Source organism: Mya arenaria, chromosome 14 (assembly GCF_026914265.1).
Source record: "Mya arenaria isolate MELC-2E11 chromosome 14, ASM2691426v1".
In the NCBI taxonomy this organism is placed as follows: Eukaryota; Metazoa; Mollusca; class Bivalvia; order Myida; family Myidae; genus Mya; species Mya arenaria.
Window position 1 is genome coordinate 8879557 of NC_069135.1, and position 15556 is coordinate 8895112.

Here is a 15556-nt window from a genome sequence, read left to right on the forward strand (position 1 = left end):
AATTATACCTGATAAGAACGTTCCACAACATACTACACACATTTTTATTACCTTTAATTCAAATTCTATAAAATCATGTTTATTCTTAAAGTTCTATACATTTAATAAATAGAAATTTCTAATATATTCCAAAAATATCCATGGAGAATAACGTATTTAAAATTAATGAATCTATGTCTCTTTGCAGATGAAACTAGATTATAAAACAACAAAGTACTGAATTGGAAATAAATATAAATGTTACAGCAACACACGTGATACGAAGTAATATATTGCTTCTACAAAGTACCAATATCTTGCTCCCACTGAGAAAGTTCATCAGCCATTCCAATGTAATGTTTGTGCTTCTGAATTATACCACTATGATTACCAGCAGTTTACAAACTGACTAACATAATTTTCCAGTTGTCCCCCGATAGAGGTCCGCTGGAGGGCGGGACTCGGCTCACCATTCAGGGGGAGTTTGGGGACCCTGCCATGACCAAATGCGTCCACATCGGCAAGGCCTTATGTCCACACACAGAGATCTCGCAACAGCGGTAAGTTTGGCAATAGGTCGATTGTTTGGATCTTTAAAGCTAACAACATGACGACATCGTTGTGTATGTTTAAACGTTAACGTTTTGATGTTGTGCTCATATATGTAAATAAAACAAGTACAGCTGAAGCAGTTACCCTAAATCTTGGTAGAAATACTGCAGATCACACATAATACATATAACTCCCACAGTAAACATTTGAAGGTAAGATCGATGATGTTGCGGGCGTTTTAAACTTTAACAAAGTTTTGAACAATCTGCCTCATGCCTGTTAAAATTTGTAGGTTTGAATTGAAAGTAGTATTAACACACACTATGAACAAGAAGTATCTTTAAAAAAGATACTCGGCCAATGTACACCAGCGGGATTACTGAATGTCCGAATGGTTTGAATGCTCGACATGTATGTGAGATTTATTGGGTTAAAGTAATATTTATTCTAATTGTTGTTGGGTAAATCCTGGGTCAGTGCAGCTTTTTGAAAGGAATACCATAACCATTTACAGTTATACCTCGTAGTAGAAGCCAGTTTGATTGCGGCTTGCAACTAAACACTCTTATAAAATATAAAAAATATAAACTTTAATAAATATCATTATACAATTAAAAATTAACAAACTGATAGTACATACTGAAACATAAAATAACTCTTCATTCTACTTTTATTTTACTTGTAAGAATTTCCTTCGATATCGATAAGGACAGCAATTGGTCAGCAGTATCTCTCTATCGTCAGCTAGTTGGTCAGCACTTTAGCAAGACCCGAATGAAAGGAAAACAAAGCAGAACCGTATTGGCACCAAAAACAATGCGTATACTATTTTAAGCGTTTTACTCGTTGTGTATACCCCTTAAAAGATTATCTGTCTTACTTGGAAAAATCGTTCGCGGGGAAATAAAATTCTTTAACTTTTAAGAGCTCGTTTCCGATACTCCTTTATTTTATAAGACTAATTTAACAATGACCTCTGGGATTTCTAGTTTATAATAACTAACACAAGTCTTGATTTTATTCAGTTAATTTCTCTAAATATCACACGAAGTCAGGGTGAACTCAAAGGGCCTAACGGCCAAAAGATATGCCTATAGTCGAACTGGTCATTGGCATTAAGATAATACGACAAAGTTGTTTTACGTAGTTTTCTTTACAGACTTGTGTGCATCACCCCGGAAGTTCTTGTGGCGTCCAGTATGTCAGTTAGTGTCCATGTAAATCACACGGAGATGCCAAACAACGATCGTTTCCGGTTGGCGCCGATTTATGGCGAAACCTTGGATCCTGCGATCATGTTTCAATATGTGGTATTTATGCGTATGTTTTCAGAGTTTAGACGAACTGTATATAATAACATTAAAAAAAAACAAGATATCAAAAAGGGCGCCCTTTTGTTGGTAAAAATAATCGTTGACTGTATTCCAATGCCATATTGATGTTCGACAAATATTCTTTTAAGACAAGATACTGACGATGGTGACTCAGTATATAAGCTATACCTCATCATTGTTTAACCGTAGGCTCCTTCGTTGGACCCCGACCAGCGACCACATGTTCGGATATCCGGTGACACACAGCTCACCTTAAGCGGCCGTTTCCTGGATGCGGGATCCGTGCGCTCCGTTCACATTGGCGGTCACACCTGTAGCATTGGTGACCAAGATGTGTAAGAAGTTAGATTTGTATCGCTAAACTAATAAACTCCTCCTTTGTGCACGAGTACTGATGCAGTAAACACATCAGCGCCAAACATCTAAAGACAAATGGTAAATCCTTATAAATATGTGAGATTCTACAGTCAGATTGAACATCTAAACATCTGAGGCTTCACCTCCTTCTGCATGCACCTATACAGTTTAAGATTAGGACATTCTTCACATCCGCGATGTCGCCACTAGAGAGTCTTTGCAAGTTCTAATGTGAATTCAAGTATACGTAACACAAACAACCCGAATTTTCAGCGCGACTCCAGACATTCTGAAGTGCCGGACACCCGGACAGGCCACCCTGGGGGAGCACAACCTCACGGTGACGTTTGACCGCCTGAACTTGACCGGTCCGCCCGTCACCTACATCCCCGACCCCGTCATCGCAGAAATACACCCAACTATTGCATTTGCTAGGTGAGATGATACAGTTGTGCTATCCCCTAAATTAAATGTTATCGTGCAGTTTCTAGCATTCTAGGTATACATATGTGTAGTTACTTTGCTGTCGTTATTTAAACTTCGATTTGATCACGATTTAACTTCAAACGTATCAGCTAAGTTGCATTTCGTAGTGCGAACACACAATATTTCTCCCCTTTTAGCGGGGGTATCCCGGTAACTGTCAGCGGACAGCGGTTGGTAGGACTTGGCGCTGGACTCGGCCTCGTTGTCAATAACGCCAGCGGCCAAAAATTGACGGTACGTTATTGTTCATGAATATTTCATTATTTCATGGCTGAAATAAATCATTATTTGAAATGGAGATGTTTATTTAGTGTTTCAATTCATACAGTACATTCAAATGGAAACTTTTGTTTCAAACGTATTTGTATATGATACAGACGACCGGAAAGTGTGCACATACGGACAGTGTGTTGGTATGCCACACCGGAAGTGCCGGTGTAGACCGACTTCCGGTGACAGGAAACGCGTTCTTGATGAACCCGTATGCCGCCAAAAACTACTTAGGCGTCATTACCATCAGGACTGACCCGGAACTTGGTCATGTGAACTATTCACTTTCCATAATGAAGGATACCGATATTGAAATAAAAGTAAGAACCGGTATTAAGCATTAATATGGGTTAATAATGATTCGGCAGGCCTAACGCCTGGCATCTGCATTTTTATTTATTAAATCGATTTTGAAAGTAATGGCATCACTAAAAATATACATTTATAATTTTATGTTCCAGGGAAAATATATTGTGGGTATTCCGCGTGAAAAGTTCCACTTCCGGGCCGGAGTGTCGGCGGAGTGCGCCGTCACTCACATAACAGAGGCCGCTGTGTGGTGCAGAGTCATGCACGAGGATGTCCGGACAAGCCATGGACTGATACTGCCTTTCAAGGTCGATCAGCAAACTCAGGATGCCTCGTTGTTTAGACGGAATAGAATATGATCGACCGTCATACCCTCTTGATTGAATTATTACCGTTTCATTTTGTGTGGGTTTTTTAAAATAACAAAATAAACAATCATTATGTCTCAATAGAATGAGTCGAATCGACGCTATTTTTCTACACTAGGGCACAGTGGGGAACAGACAGTATGACCTTGGGACGGTGCGGGTGGAACCGCTGGCGTCCAACGCCTACCAGACTACGACATCCTCCACCAACTTCGATACTTTCATCATCACCGGCTGCTCCCTCGGCAGCATCATTCTTGTGGTCGCCATCATTTGCCTCGCCATCAAATTCTACAAGTAAATAAAGAATTAGCTTTTTTCTGTCTCTAATCACTGCATACGCTTATTAATAGTTGTAAAATTAAGAAGCCGAGGTTTAGTAGTTAAACGTCTATTCTGTATTGTCATCGTTAATGGGTAGATATACGTTATTGTTTTATTCTGTTTTGCCAGTTTTCATCTCTGAAATTTCATTCCGCGTCTTTATATACTGCCTTTATTATTTATATATCACTGCCCACCTCTGTTACAGTTGTTTATCTACCGCTTATACTTGTCCATGTTCACCTCTGAAAATATGTCTATACATCTTTAATCTATACATCACCATTGATTATTCTTATCTGGCATTGCACATCTATATACCCTTATTGATTACTCTTATCCGGAATTACACATCTATACACCGCCATTGTTACTCTTATCTAGCATTGCACATATATAGACCGCCATTGATTACTCTTACCTGGCATTACACATATATACACCGCCGTTGATTTCTCTTATTTGGCATTGCACATCTATATACCTATATTGATTACTCTTATCCGGCATAACACATCTATACACCGCCATTGATTACTCTTATCTGGCATTGCACATCTACACACCGCCATCGATTACTCTTACCTGGCATTACACATATATACACCGCCGTTGATTTCTCTTATCTGGCATTGCACATCTATATACCTATATTGATTACTCTTATCTGGCATTGCACATCTACACACCGCCATCGATTACTCTTATCTGGCATTGCACATCTACACACCGCCATCGATTACTCTTATCTGGCATTGCACATCTACACACCTCCATCGATTACTCTTATCTGGCATTGCACATCTATACACCTCCATGGATTACTCTTATCTGGCATTGCACATCTACACACCGCCATCGATTACTCTTATCTGGCATTGCACATCTATACACCTCCATGGATTACACTTATCTGACAATGCTCGTCTACTCTTATCTGGCATTATACATATATACACTTCAGTTGATGTTCTTATCTGACATAACACATCTAAACATCTCATTTGATGTTCTTATCTGGCATTACACATAAATAGACCTCCATTGATTTCTCTTATCTGGCATTACAAATCTATACACCACCATTGATTACTCTTACCTGGCATTACACATCTATACACCGCCGTTGATTACTCTTACCTGGCATTACACATCTGTACACCGCCGTTGATTACTCTTATCTGGCATTGCACATCTATACACCGCCGTTGATTACTCTTACCTGGCATTACACATCTATACACCGCCGTTGATTACTCTTACCTGGCATTGCACATATATAGACCGCCATTGATTACTCTTACCTGGCATTACACATATATACACCGCCGTTGATTTCTCTTATCTGGCATTGCACATCTATATACCTATATTGATTACTCTTATCCGGAAAAAAACACATCTATACACCGCCATTGATTACTCTTACCTGGCATTACACATCTATACTCCGCCATTGATTACTCTTAACTGGCTTTGCATATCTACACACCGCCATTGATTACTCTTATCTGGATTGCACATATATACACCTCCATTGATTATTCTTATCTGGCATTGCACATCTATACACCTCAATTGATTACACTTATCTGGTATCACACATCTTTAAACCTCCATGGATTACACTTATCTGACAATGCACGCCTACTCTTGTCTGGCATTACACATCTATACACCTCATTTGATGTTCTTATCTGGCATTACACATATATACATCTCATTTGATGTTCTTATCTGGCATTGCATATCTAAACACCACCATTGATAGTACTTATCTGGCATTACACATCTATACACTTCCATTGATAGCACTTATCTGACATTACACATCTATACACCTCCATTGATTACTATAAACTGGTATAACACATCTATACACCACCATTGATTACTCTTAACTGGCATTACACATCTATACACCTCCATTGATTACACTTATCTGGCATTGCACATATATACACCTCCATTGATTACTTTTAACTGGCATTACACATCTGTTCTTATCTGGCATTACACATCTATACACCTCTATTTATTACACTTATCTGGCATTACACATCTATACACCTCCAGTGATTACTGTTACCTGGCATTACACATCTATACACCTCCATTGATAAATCTTATCTGGCATTACACATCTATGCACTTCATTGATAACTCTAACCCGGCATATCACATCTATACACCCCCATTGATAACACTTATCTGGCATTACACATCTTTACACCTCCATTGATTACACTAACCTGGCATAACACATCTGTTCTTATCTGGCATTACACATCTATACACCTCCATTGATTACTGTTATCTGGTATTACACATCTATACACCTATATTTATTACACTTATCTGGCATTGCTCGTCTACTCTTATCCGGCATTGCACATCTATACACATTTATTGATTACACTTATCTGGCATTACACATCTACTCTTATCTGGCATTACACATCTATACACCGACATTGATTACACTTATCTGGCATTACACATACACTCTTATCTGGCATTACACATCTACTCTTATCTGGCATTACACATCTATACACCTCCATTGATTACTGTTATCTGGCATTACACATCTATACACCTCCATTGATTACTGTTATCTGGTATTACACATCTATACACCTATATTTATTACACTTATCTGGCATTGCTCGTCTACTCTTATCCGGCATTGCACATCTATACACATTTATTGATTACACTTATCTGGCATTACACATCTACTCTTATCTGGCATTACACATCTATACACCGACATTGATTACACTTATCTGGCATTACACATCTACTCTTATCTGGCATTACACATCTATATACACCGACATTGATTACACTTATCTGACATCACACATCTACTCTTATCTTGCATTACACATCTATACACCGACATTGATTACACTTATCTGACATTGCTCATCTATCTTAGCCATTTATCAAACACATTTTGTCATTTGTTTTATTTGCCATAATTAATTACTGTACCGCCATCGTTAACATTTTACCTCTACTTTGTTTACTATATTGTTATTGTTCACAATGTATGATTGTCATGTATTAGACTATATGTACTGGCGGGTGATGGATGGTATCATAGACCCCGGTGGTCTGTAAAAGTATTTTACTTAGTATTGCTCAACATTGATGAAGTGCAAGTGTCCTCGTTATGTAGGACCAATAAGCAGGTTACGGGCAACCATTACCAGGTAAGGTACCGAAGAGGGACGGCCGGAATCATGGACCTGGAGGGACTCTCTGAGAACCAAACTTCCGAGTCTGCGCAGAACAGGCAGAACGGTATGAGGGTACGGGGAAAAATTTGGGTGAACAGAGACATGCCTTAGTATTTTAATCAAAGGATGTTGTCATGCATTGTTACAATATTGTTTTATAACTGAGTCTGGAAAATCAAAGTAACACCATTAACGTAATACGTGAGTCATACTTCATGTACCTACAGCTTGTCATGTTAACTAAAGCTCTAACATCCTTTACGCTTTGTGTTTCCCTGATTAATTTCAGATCTTACGGTATAGAGCATTTCTCGAAATACACGTTGTTAAATTGAAGTTTTGGGTAAACTCAGTGTGTCTAGGATGAATTGTTGTAGATTACCAGCGGCGTATCGGACAGCCACTTGGGGCGGACGGAGGCGCCTCAAAGGATACTACGCCGTTACTGCAAGTCCTTGATGACGTCACGGTGGCGACCCTCCTAGAGAAGGGCCTGCTGATTGATAGCGACCGCCTCGTGCTGGGGGAGATGGTGGGGCAAGGTGGGTTAACAGATCTAAGTGTGTCTTAGTAGTCACAGTGCATGTATATGCTTCAAAACAACCATGCAGATTAACATAGAAATAGAAATGGTTATTCCATGCAACAGCCTGTATAAGCGGGAGGCATACCTACACTTATTCAAATTATGCTAGTAGCATACCTAATAGTATGGTCGTTAATTACAAACCAAAATATTTATACCAGAGTGAGGTTTTATTTGCAGGAAATTTTGGTCGAGTGTACAGAGGCTACCTGCGTACAGTTGGAGAAAAAGAAGAAATGGCGGTGGCGGCCAAGACTATGCATAGTAAGATCTTTATAGCAATAGATGAAAATACTTCATTTACTTTCGATATATAGTCCATATGAATGACAACACAGTTCTGAACAGCATTTAGCCCCATTTGTATATGAGGTTTGATGTTTTATTATCTTCAAATACGGGGTACAATTGACTCCAATATGTCCAAAGATATAATAATGTCACCATTTGGATGTCTCATGCAATAAAAAACTGGACGCTTTGAGTGGTCAATTCATTACGGAAACGTTAAATGGGTACCAAACATAATGTTAACATAAGGGTGTCTACTTTACGTTTCCATAGCCATGGTAAAACTTCATATACGACATTATCTGTCGACAGGAAACAGCCCACAGGATCTGGACGTGCAGATGTTCGTGAGGGAGGCGCTGATCATGAAGGACTTCCAGCACACGAACGTAATGACGCTCATTGGGGTCTGTTTCGGCATTGAGCGGCTCCCTCTAGTCGTGCTTCCCTTCCTGGAAAATGGCGACCTCCTCACCTACATCCGGGATGTCAACAGGGTGAGAGGTCTGAGTTTGAACCAATGGATGGCAACAGTTGTATCTGTCTTTAAATCTTCCCGCATATAACCTAAGATTTGTAAAATGCATCACTACATGGAAGTCACGTATCTGTAATATCGGTCTTTATGGGAGCGTATTCACTAACGACTGAAGTCTGAGTTTGAGACTCGGACTTAGAAATGGAACTTTGTGTCGTGAATTATCTTTAATACATTTACCTTTTACAGAAACTGTGTTAATAATTGTTCTTTTACACGGTATTTGCAACATTTATGACCAGTATCAGTATTACCATTAAATGTATTTTAAATCCAATTGTACAATACAATGGAAGTATTCTGTCTCGAGTATTGAGTGTCAAACTCAGACTCAAGACGTTAGCGAATACGGCCCCAGCACTTTAACTTCTGCCTTTGAGCACACCATACCAATTGAATTAGACTGTCTTTGGTACAAACAGGTGCGGATAATCAAACCCCATTAGACGATTGTAGCAAGGTGCCCTCCCCTAATGTTTCAGAAGCCTACAGTCCGGGACCTGACAGTGTTCAGTGTTGATATTGTGAGCGGAATGGAGTATCTGGCCCAGCTAAAATTCGTGCATAGGGACCTAGCGGCAAGGAACTGCATGTACGTACCTAGGCTAGCATTGGCAACACACATTTTGCTGGTAGTGTAAATGTACTCGATTCCTATAACAAACTTGACGAACTCGGCGGTGGTGGTGTTGGTGATGATGGTGACAAACATATATGAAAATAAATATATTGTGAAAATTGTCATTTGTTAATTATGTGGTCTAACAATGCTTAAACTTATCGTTCACGACGCTGGGGATGATATTTCAAGCTACCCTTTGTAATGCATGCACCAAGTGTGCATGTCAGTCTGTATTTAATGTATTTTAAGGGAGATTTTTCGTTCTTTTTTTAACCTTTTCGATGTGTCGTTATTTCCAGTGTTGAGTCTGCCCATTTCGTCTAATTATGTAAGACTTGAAGCAGGAACTATAAAAAATGTTTTACTTGTCGCTTAGTCGTTCACCTTTCTGGCAGTGTTAAAAGTATACGAGTAATCAATTGTTTGACCTGTGGTTTTGGGGATTTCTGCATGACCACATTGTCTGTTTGATATATATATATCAATTGATAAGTATAAGTATTTATTAAGTATCTTTTTAATAAAACAAGAGGATATTTATTGACTTTCTTTATTATTACTATCTAAACCCTATATCAAAGTACTAAAGGGCAATAGTTCAGTGTCCAAGCTATGTGATTGATACATGTGAGTTTAAATTAAGCCAAACGCCTTTATCACTCGGCCATCGTACTGTGGAAGAGTGGTTTCAGCGATATATTTATAAATTCCATTTTGCACTATCGATCGAAAAATATACAATAAATTCAATTGTCCATTGATACTTGGTACATCTGTCATGTAGTTAATTACGAATACATGTATAGGTATATCATCTATTTTGAAGGAAATTCCACCTTGTTTCATCTTTAATAAGGTGTAATTTTATTTTTGTGTTGTAAAACAACAGAAAGGATATTACACTGTTTAATTGTTTTCGCTTTATACAATTAAATGTTCAATATTTCAATCTTACGTCATTCCGATGTCATATACATCAGTCTAGTATCATAATAGTTATTTCATATCTTGACTTACCCAGGGTCGGGGACGACATGAAGGTGCGGGTGTCCGACTTCGGCCTGTCACGTGACGTGTACGAGAAAGAATACTACAGCACACGTGACAAGACAACTAAACTTCCGATCAAGTGGATGAGCCCGGAGAGCCTCGAATTCGGACATTTCAGCTCCAAGTCAGACGTGGTAATGCCTCGAATAGTTAATAGTTTCTATTGTAAGCTTTTATGATCAGCTCAACACCATACTTTCTACGATACCGCTCGTGTAGAATATTGTGTTTTGAAAGATGTGTGATAGTTTACTTCAGTGTAACTGTCTACTGCTTAAAGAGGTTTTGAAAACGCCGCCCGGCTGAGATGCCTTTTGTGAATCTTCATAAAGAGGGACTGATTCGTATTACATATACCATTGTAAGTGTTTGTATTCTACAGTGGTCGTTCGGTGTGACACTGTGGGAGCTGTTGACACGCGGCATGTGCCCGTATCCGACCGTCGACAATTGGGACATGATGCGTTTTCTCAAGGATGGACGCCGCCTCGAGAACACGGAGTTTTGCCCGGAGGAAATGTAAAATTTAGATGTAACATTTTGGATGTTTGTTTTCAAGTATGAACTATTGTAAAAAAGGCTTTTGCTATGAAATGCTCATTGCAATTGTATGGCGCAAATAAGTAGACACGTTATTTTACTTATTTTACAAAACCCACTTGTATTTGTTTCTACCATACACCAGTCATGTATACCTGATTCGATCACTCCCCACAGGTACCAGATCATGTTGCGGTGCTGGTCTTGGGAACCAGAAGCACGCCCTACCTTCGCGGAACTGGCAACAAACATCCAAGAACTCCTCCGCCGCCTGGAGCGGGCATCTGTGAAGTGCCACAGATGGGAATCCAACCGCGAGTGAGGCCCAAGCGCTATAGCCACACTGACAACGGCGAGTGAGGCCCAACACTACAGCCTCATTGACAATCGCGAGTGTGCCCAAAACTACATTCTCGACTATGAAGCCTTTTCTGTGTCATTGTTTTACAGTGTTGATTACAGTTTCAATCCAAGTGTATTCATCGGAAACACTGCATACTCGAACTAATGCTGAGGTCCTTTTGTCTGACATTGTATCATTATAGCCTCTATCAGACATTACTGCTTTGATAATTTCAACTGATTTTTCCCCCGAACTGTGGTAATTTGTTGGAGAATATATATAATAGTAGCTGTTACTGCTGAACACGTGGATGTTTATGATATTTAAATTATAATGTATATGAGGCATGAGTAGGTTATGCACAAATCAATTGTAACCGGGGCCCCAAGGTCCGGGATATAGGCGGGGACTTTGACTTTCGGTCTAGCCAATCCCAGGTTAAACCCGGGGACAAACTGCTGGTAAACTCCCCGCCAATTTACCACGCACCCCTGGGACATCCTAGGTATGGCACATTCCTCGCTATTATTGTCGGCGCGGGAGGGGTTACAATTGACTGGTGCATTATTGTTCGCATGGTCAAACATATAGATACATGTTTTATATTGTAAATATTTTTTTCACATTTTATATCAAAACATTACTTTAGCACCCTCATGTATATTAGTCATCTCTTAAAAAGTATAGCTATGAATATTAAAGGGGTTAAAATACAAAAACTAAAAACCATTATTGATTATCTGCAACAAATGGTCGAAGCAACCGAGTGCTTTGAAATTAAAACACTATTGCAAACGAGTTTTTAACAATTGTAATTACTTTAATTACCCCAGTAATTACATGGCATCTGAATGCGAATCGGTGTACAAATGTTACTACCTATTGTGATATGTAATTTTGAAAAGTGAATAGCAAAAATGTCTTTGACATACGATCTGATTATAAAAAGAAGGGAACACGTAACAAATGTTCAGAAAATTGTAACTTACCTAATTTGAAGTGATTACAGGGTGTTTTGTTTTGAATTTTTTGAAGCCTTTTACGACGTTCAGATTTAGGTTTAGTCTATAATTCTGTCTCTAACTAACTGCCGAAAGTATGGAAAAACCTAGTAAAGTCATTTCAAATGTTTTAAAATTATCTGGAAATGCATTGGATTAAAGTTGTAACATCCAATTTTGTCGCCGTTGGCTATAACTAGTTTACAGTTTCATAAGCTTATTTATACACTTCTTAAGAAAAATATATTGTTAAAACGTTTACATCAACGGATATCAATAAGACCGCATTACGGACGAGCGACCCGACGAGCGTCAGGATGTTGACTGGTATGGAGAACGCGCTGAAAGAGGTGGACATGCAGATTGTCTATCGCCGTCTCGAGGCGCGGAAACGGTAACTGAGATCATTTTAAAACTGTGATAAAGTCTGTGTTTCTTGTGCTAATAACTTAATATTCTGGCCCTAATTTCTCGACACTTCTTAAGCTTAACAGGTTTAAGTAGTTTATTTCAATTAGCCTAAACACATACTTAAATTTAATTTTGACAAATGAAAAATAGTTTATTTGGATTATCATAAAGATAATGAATATCTTAAGTCTGAAAACTATTTAATATGTAAATATTACGCAATAAATTTAAAAGCAAAAATAGTGAGCTTAGCTATCCTATTATAAGGGATTTAAGAAGTTTCGAGAAATTGGCGCCATTGGTAATTGGTGATTACGATTTGTTCAACAATTGACGTTGACTAAATAAAAAAGTATTTAAATAGTTTAATCATCAGTTGACAATTTGTGATTTCAGGAACATCACTGATGGCGGGCGACTCTCGCGGCGGCACATGGCGATGGCGTACCGGGGCTATCACGGGTTGGAGAGTCAATACCATGCGCTGCAGCACCTCTCCCAGGACACCATGACTGCCACCAAAGTCCGCAACGACAACATTCAGAACAGGCACGCGGAAGAGATGAAGACGCTCATCCAGCACGAGAAAATTACCAAGGAGCGCACAGAGCGCGTGTTTCAGGCTCTACGTGAGGATTTTACAGCACAGCTGGCTTATCAGTACGTGTCTAAAAACCAGAGTTTCAAAAGGAATTACAAGTCGCAGAAGCAGGATCGAAAGCCGAGGCCGGTGTCCGACAATCCTCAGCTGTATGCGGAGGAAATAGAGAAGCGGAAGTCCGCCAGGGCGGTCGGACCGCGAACGCTAGGGTCACTCCGACAGATTGAGTCGTATAAGGATGAGCTGAAACTGAATTTACCTCCGATAAAGGATTCGCAACATGGCAGTGACGGTCTCTCTCCAAGGGTCAATATGATGGGTGGAAAGTCGTACCAGGAACTGCAACACGAAACGGAAGAGCATGAAAATAAACATGACCACAAAAAGAAATTTACCACATTTCCAAACATAGAGAACGCACTGGGCGTAGAGATCAAGTACCGTTTGAGACAGGATGACGACAAAGAAAGCATGATATCCGCGCCAGCTGCAAACCTGGATGCCGAGAGTAACTACACCGGAAACAGCTCCCCGCTACCACATGAAGCCGTTCACCTGGATATGGCTCAAAATCTATTGCAACTGAAGCGCGCTGAGGAGGCGCGGTATGAGCGTCAGCGCCGCAATCTGCCGCCCACACCCCTCGGCGGACGCAAACACATACTTCCGCCACGTGATGATAAATCTGAGAAGAGAGAGGCTTGGCGTAGGATTCTCCCCGATACTCCGTCACGGTCATCTACAATTTTCCCGGGTACAGTAGATTATCATTTTGGAACAGACCATGACTTGAAAGTTTCGAACACATCATGTTCAAATATATAAAATAAATCGAAACTCCAAAAAGAAGTATGTCAATGTTAAACAAAATTATTGTTATTTTACAATCCTCTGAGTACTGTCAACTATTTATTTACAGGTACGGCAAAGAACTCCATAGGCCTTAAGAAGTTACTGGATGCGGAGATTTCTTTCGTGAGAGACCACTGGTCCCACTCGAACCATCGACAGGAAGTTGTGGAGCTAGCCAAGGAACGCAACCGGTTGAAGCTAGCGGAACACCCACTGCCCACGTTCGACCAAAAGCGTTCTACGTCTGCTATTCTGCGTGAATACAAGGAATATAAGCGACAAGAAGAGGAGAGAAGAGTGGCATTGACACACATACTGGAAGGGGAGCAGCGGGAAGGCGAACCGGTGATCGTCCGTCAAATCTCACCGCAACCACGACCCGCTTCGCCCATGGCAGCGCGCCGGACGGACTTCATCAACAGGCTGAAGACGCCCTCCACGAGACTCCGTCCGCCCTCTGACACAAAGTCACGCCCTAGCTCTGAGCTAGCACCGACAGCCGGCAAACTAAAGAGGACGGATAGTGAGAAATTCCCCTCGGTCTCCAGAACGTCCTCGTACAAGGAACTTCCGGAAGAAGAGCTGACCGAGCTTCACAAGAACGCCATGTTGACGACAGCTGAACGGTTAGATATTGAAAAAAAGAAACAAGAGGCTGGAGAAGTCCATGGGAATAAAAAGGAAATGCGTGGTAAAGGCCAACGAAAGCTTCCCCGTACTCCAAACCAGAAAGCCGACACTGATCATCAAATCGACGTTGTCGTGAAATACCAGGCAAATACTTGTGTAGCGCATATTGACAAAGACAGTGACATGATCAATCGAGTTAAGTTAGCAAACCTCGGAGAAGAGGACGGTTATGTGAAACGTAAAGGCACGCCTTTAAGTAAGGTAACTGCAGAGACGGACATAAACGCTGAACACAACTCTTACACGCCTTTAATCAAGTACCGAGAGGGCTCGGCCATCAGCAATGTACCCTTCCCGGAAGAAAGCATCCACCGGATGAAGGTTGCAAGCGCGCTCCACGACAAGGACCTCTGGCCAAAACTCGCAAAAAAGATGCATTTTAACTATGACAACTTCACGCGGTCGGCGACGGCGGACACCGCAAAGCGACGCCTGGAGCTGAAGGCGAAACAGCGCCGGAAGATCAAACAGAAGAATGCGCAGCTGGAGGAGGAGCGCCGCCGGAAGTTGAAAGAGGCGGAGGACGCAAGTGAGCGTCCGCCAACCCGCGTGTCCTTCAATGAGAACGTGATTGTGTTTCAGACTATTTGACACTATTGCTACAAAACTTTAAATTAAAGATATTTTTTTTCACATTTGAAAAAAAACACTCTTAAATAAACACAGAAAACTGTAGCGGTTTGAAAAAAATGCTTTAAAAAGGGCCATATTTTCATGTGAACGTGCTTGCGTGCGGACGTGTGTTTTGTGATACGGCCGTTAATATGGAATATAACATGAATTATATTTAATATTTACTTTCTT

At 40.3% G+C, this 15556-nt stretch overlaps 2 protein-coding genes across 2 annotated transcripts; both read left to right on the top strand.

Moving 5' to 3' along the window:
* The first annotated feature begins 3882 nt into the window (after nucleotides 1–3882).
* On the top strand, nucleotides 3883–11839 carry LOC128218351 (hepatocyte growth factor receptor-like). The gene is made up of 9 exons (XM_052926000.1): nucleotides 3883–3952; nucleotides 7167–7291; nucleotides 7605–7769; nucleotides 7994–8077; nucleotides 8417–8601; nucleotides 9125–9234; nucleotides 10286–10448; nucleotides 10697–10833; nucleotides 11032–11839. Exons 2-9 carry the CDS (start codon nucleotides 7231–7233, stop codon nucleotides 11174–11176), a joined length of 1050 nt encoding a protein of 349 aa, XP_052781960.1. The 5' UTR covers nucleotides 3883–3952; nucleotides 7167–7230; the 3' UTR covers nucleotides 11177–11839.
* Nucleotides 11840–12188: 349 nt separating this feature from the next.
* On the top strand, nucleotides 12189–15543 carry LOC128218356 (uncharacterized). Its single transcript, XM_052926007.1, has 3 exons — nucleotides 12189–12592; nucleotides 13006–13964; nucleotides 14130–15543. Exons 1-3 carry the CDS (start codon nucleotides 12516–12518, stop codon nucleotides 15341–15343), a joined length of 2250 nt encoding a protein of 749 aa, XP_052781967.1. The 5' UTR covers nucleotides 12189–12515; the 3' UTR covers nucleotides 15344–15543.
* Nucleotides 15544–15556: the final 13 nt, after the last annotated feature.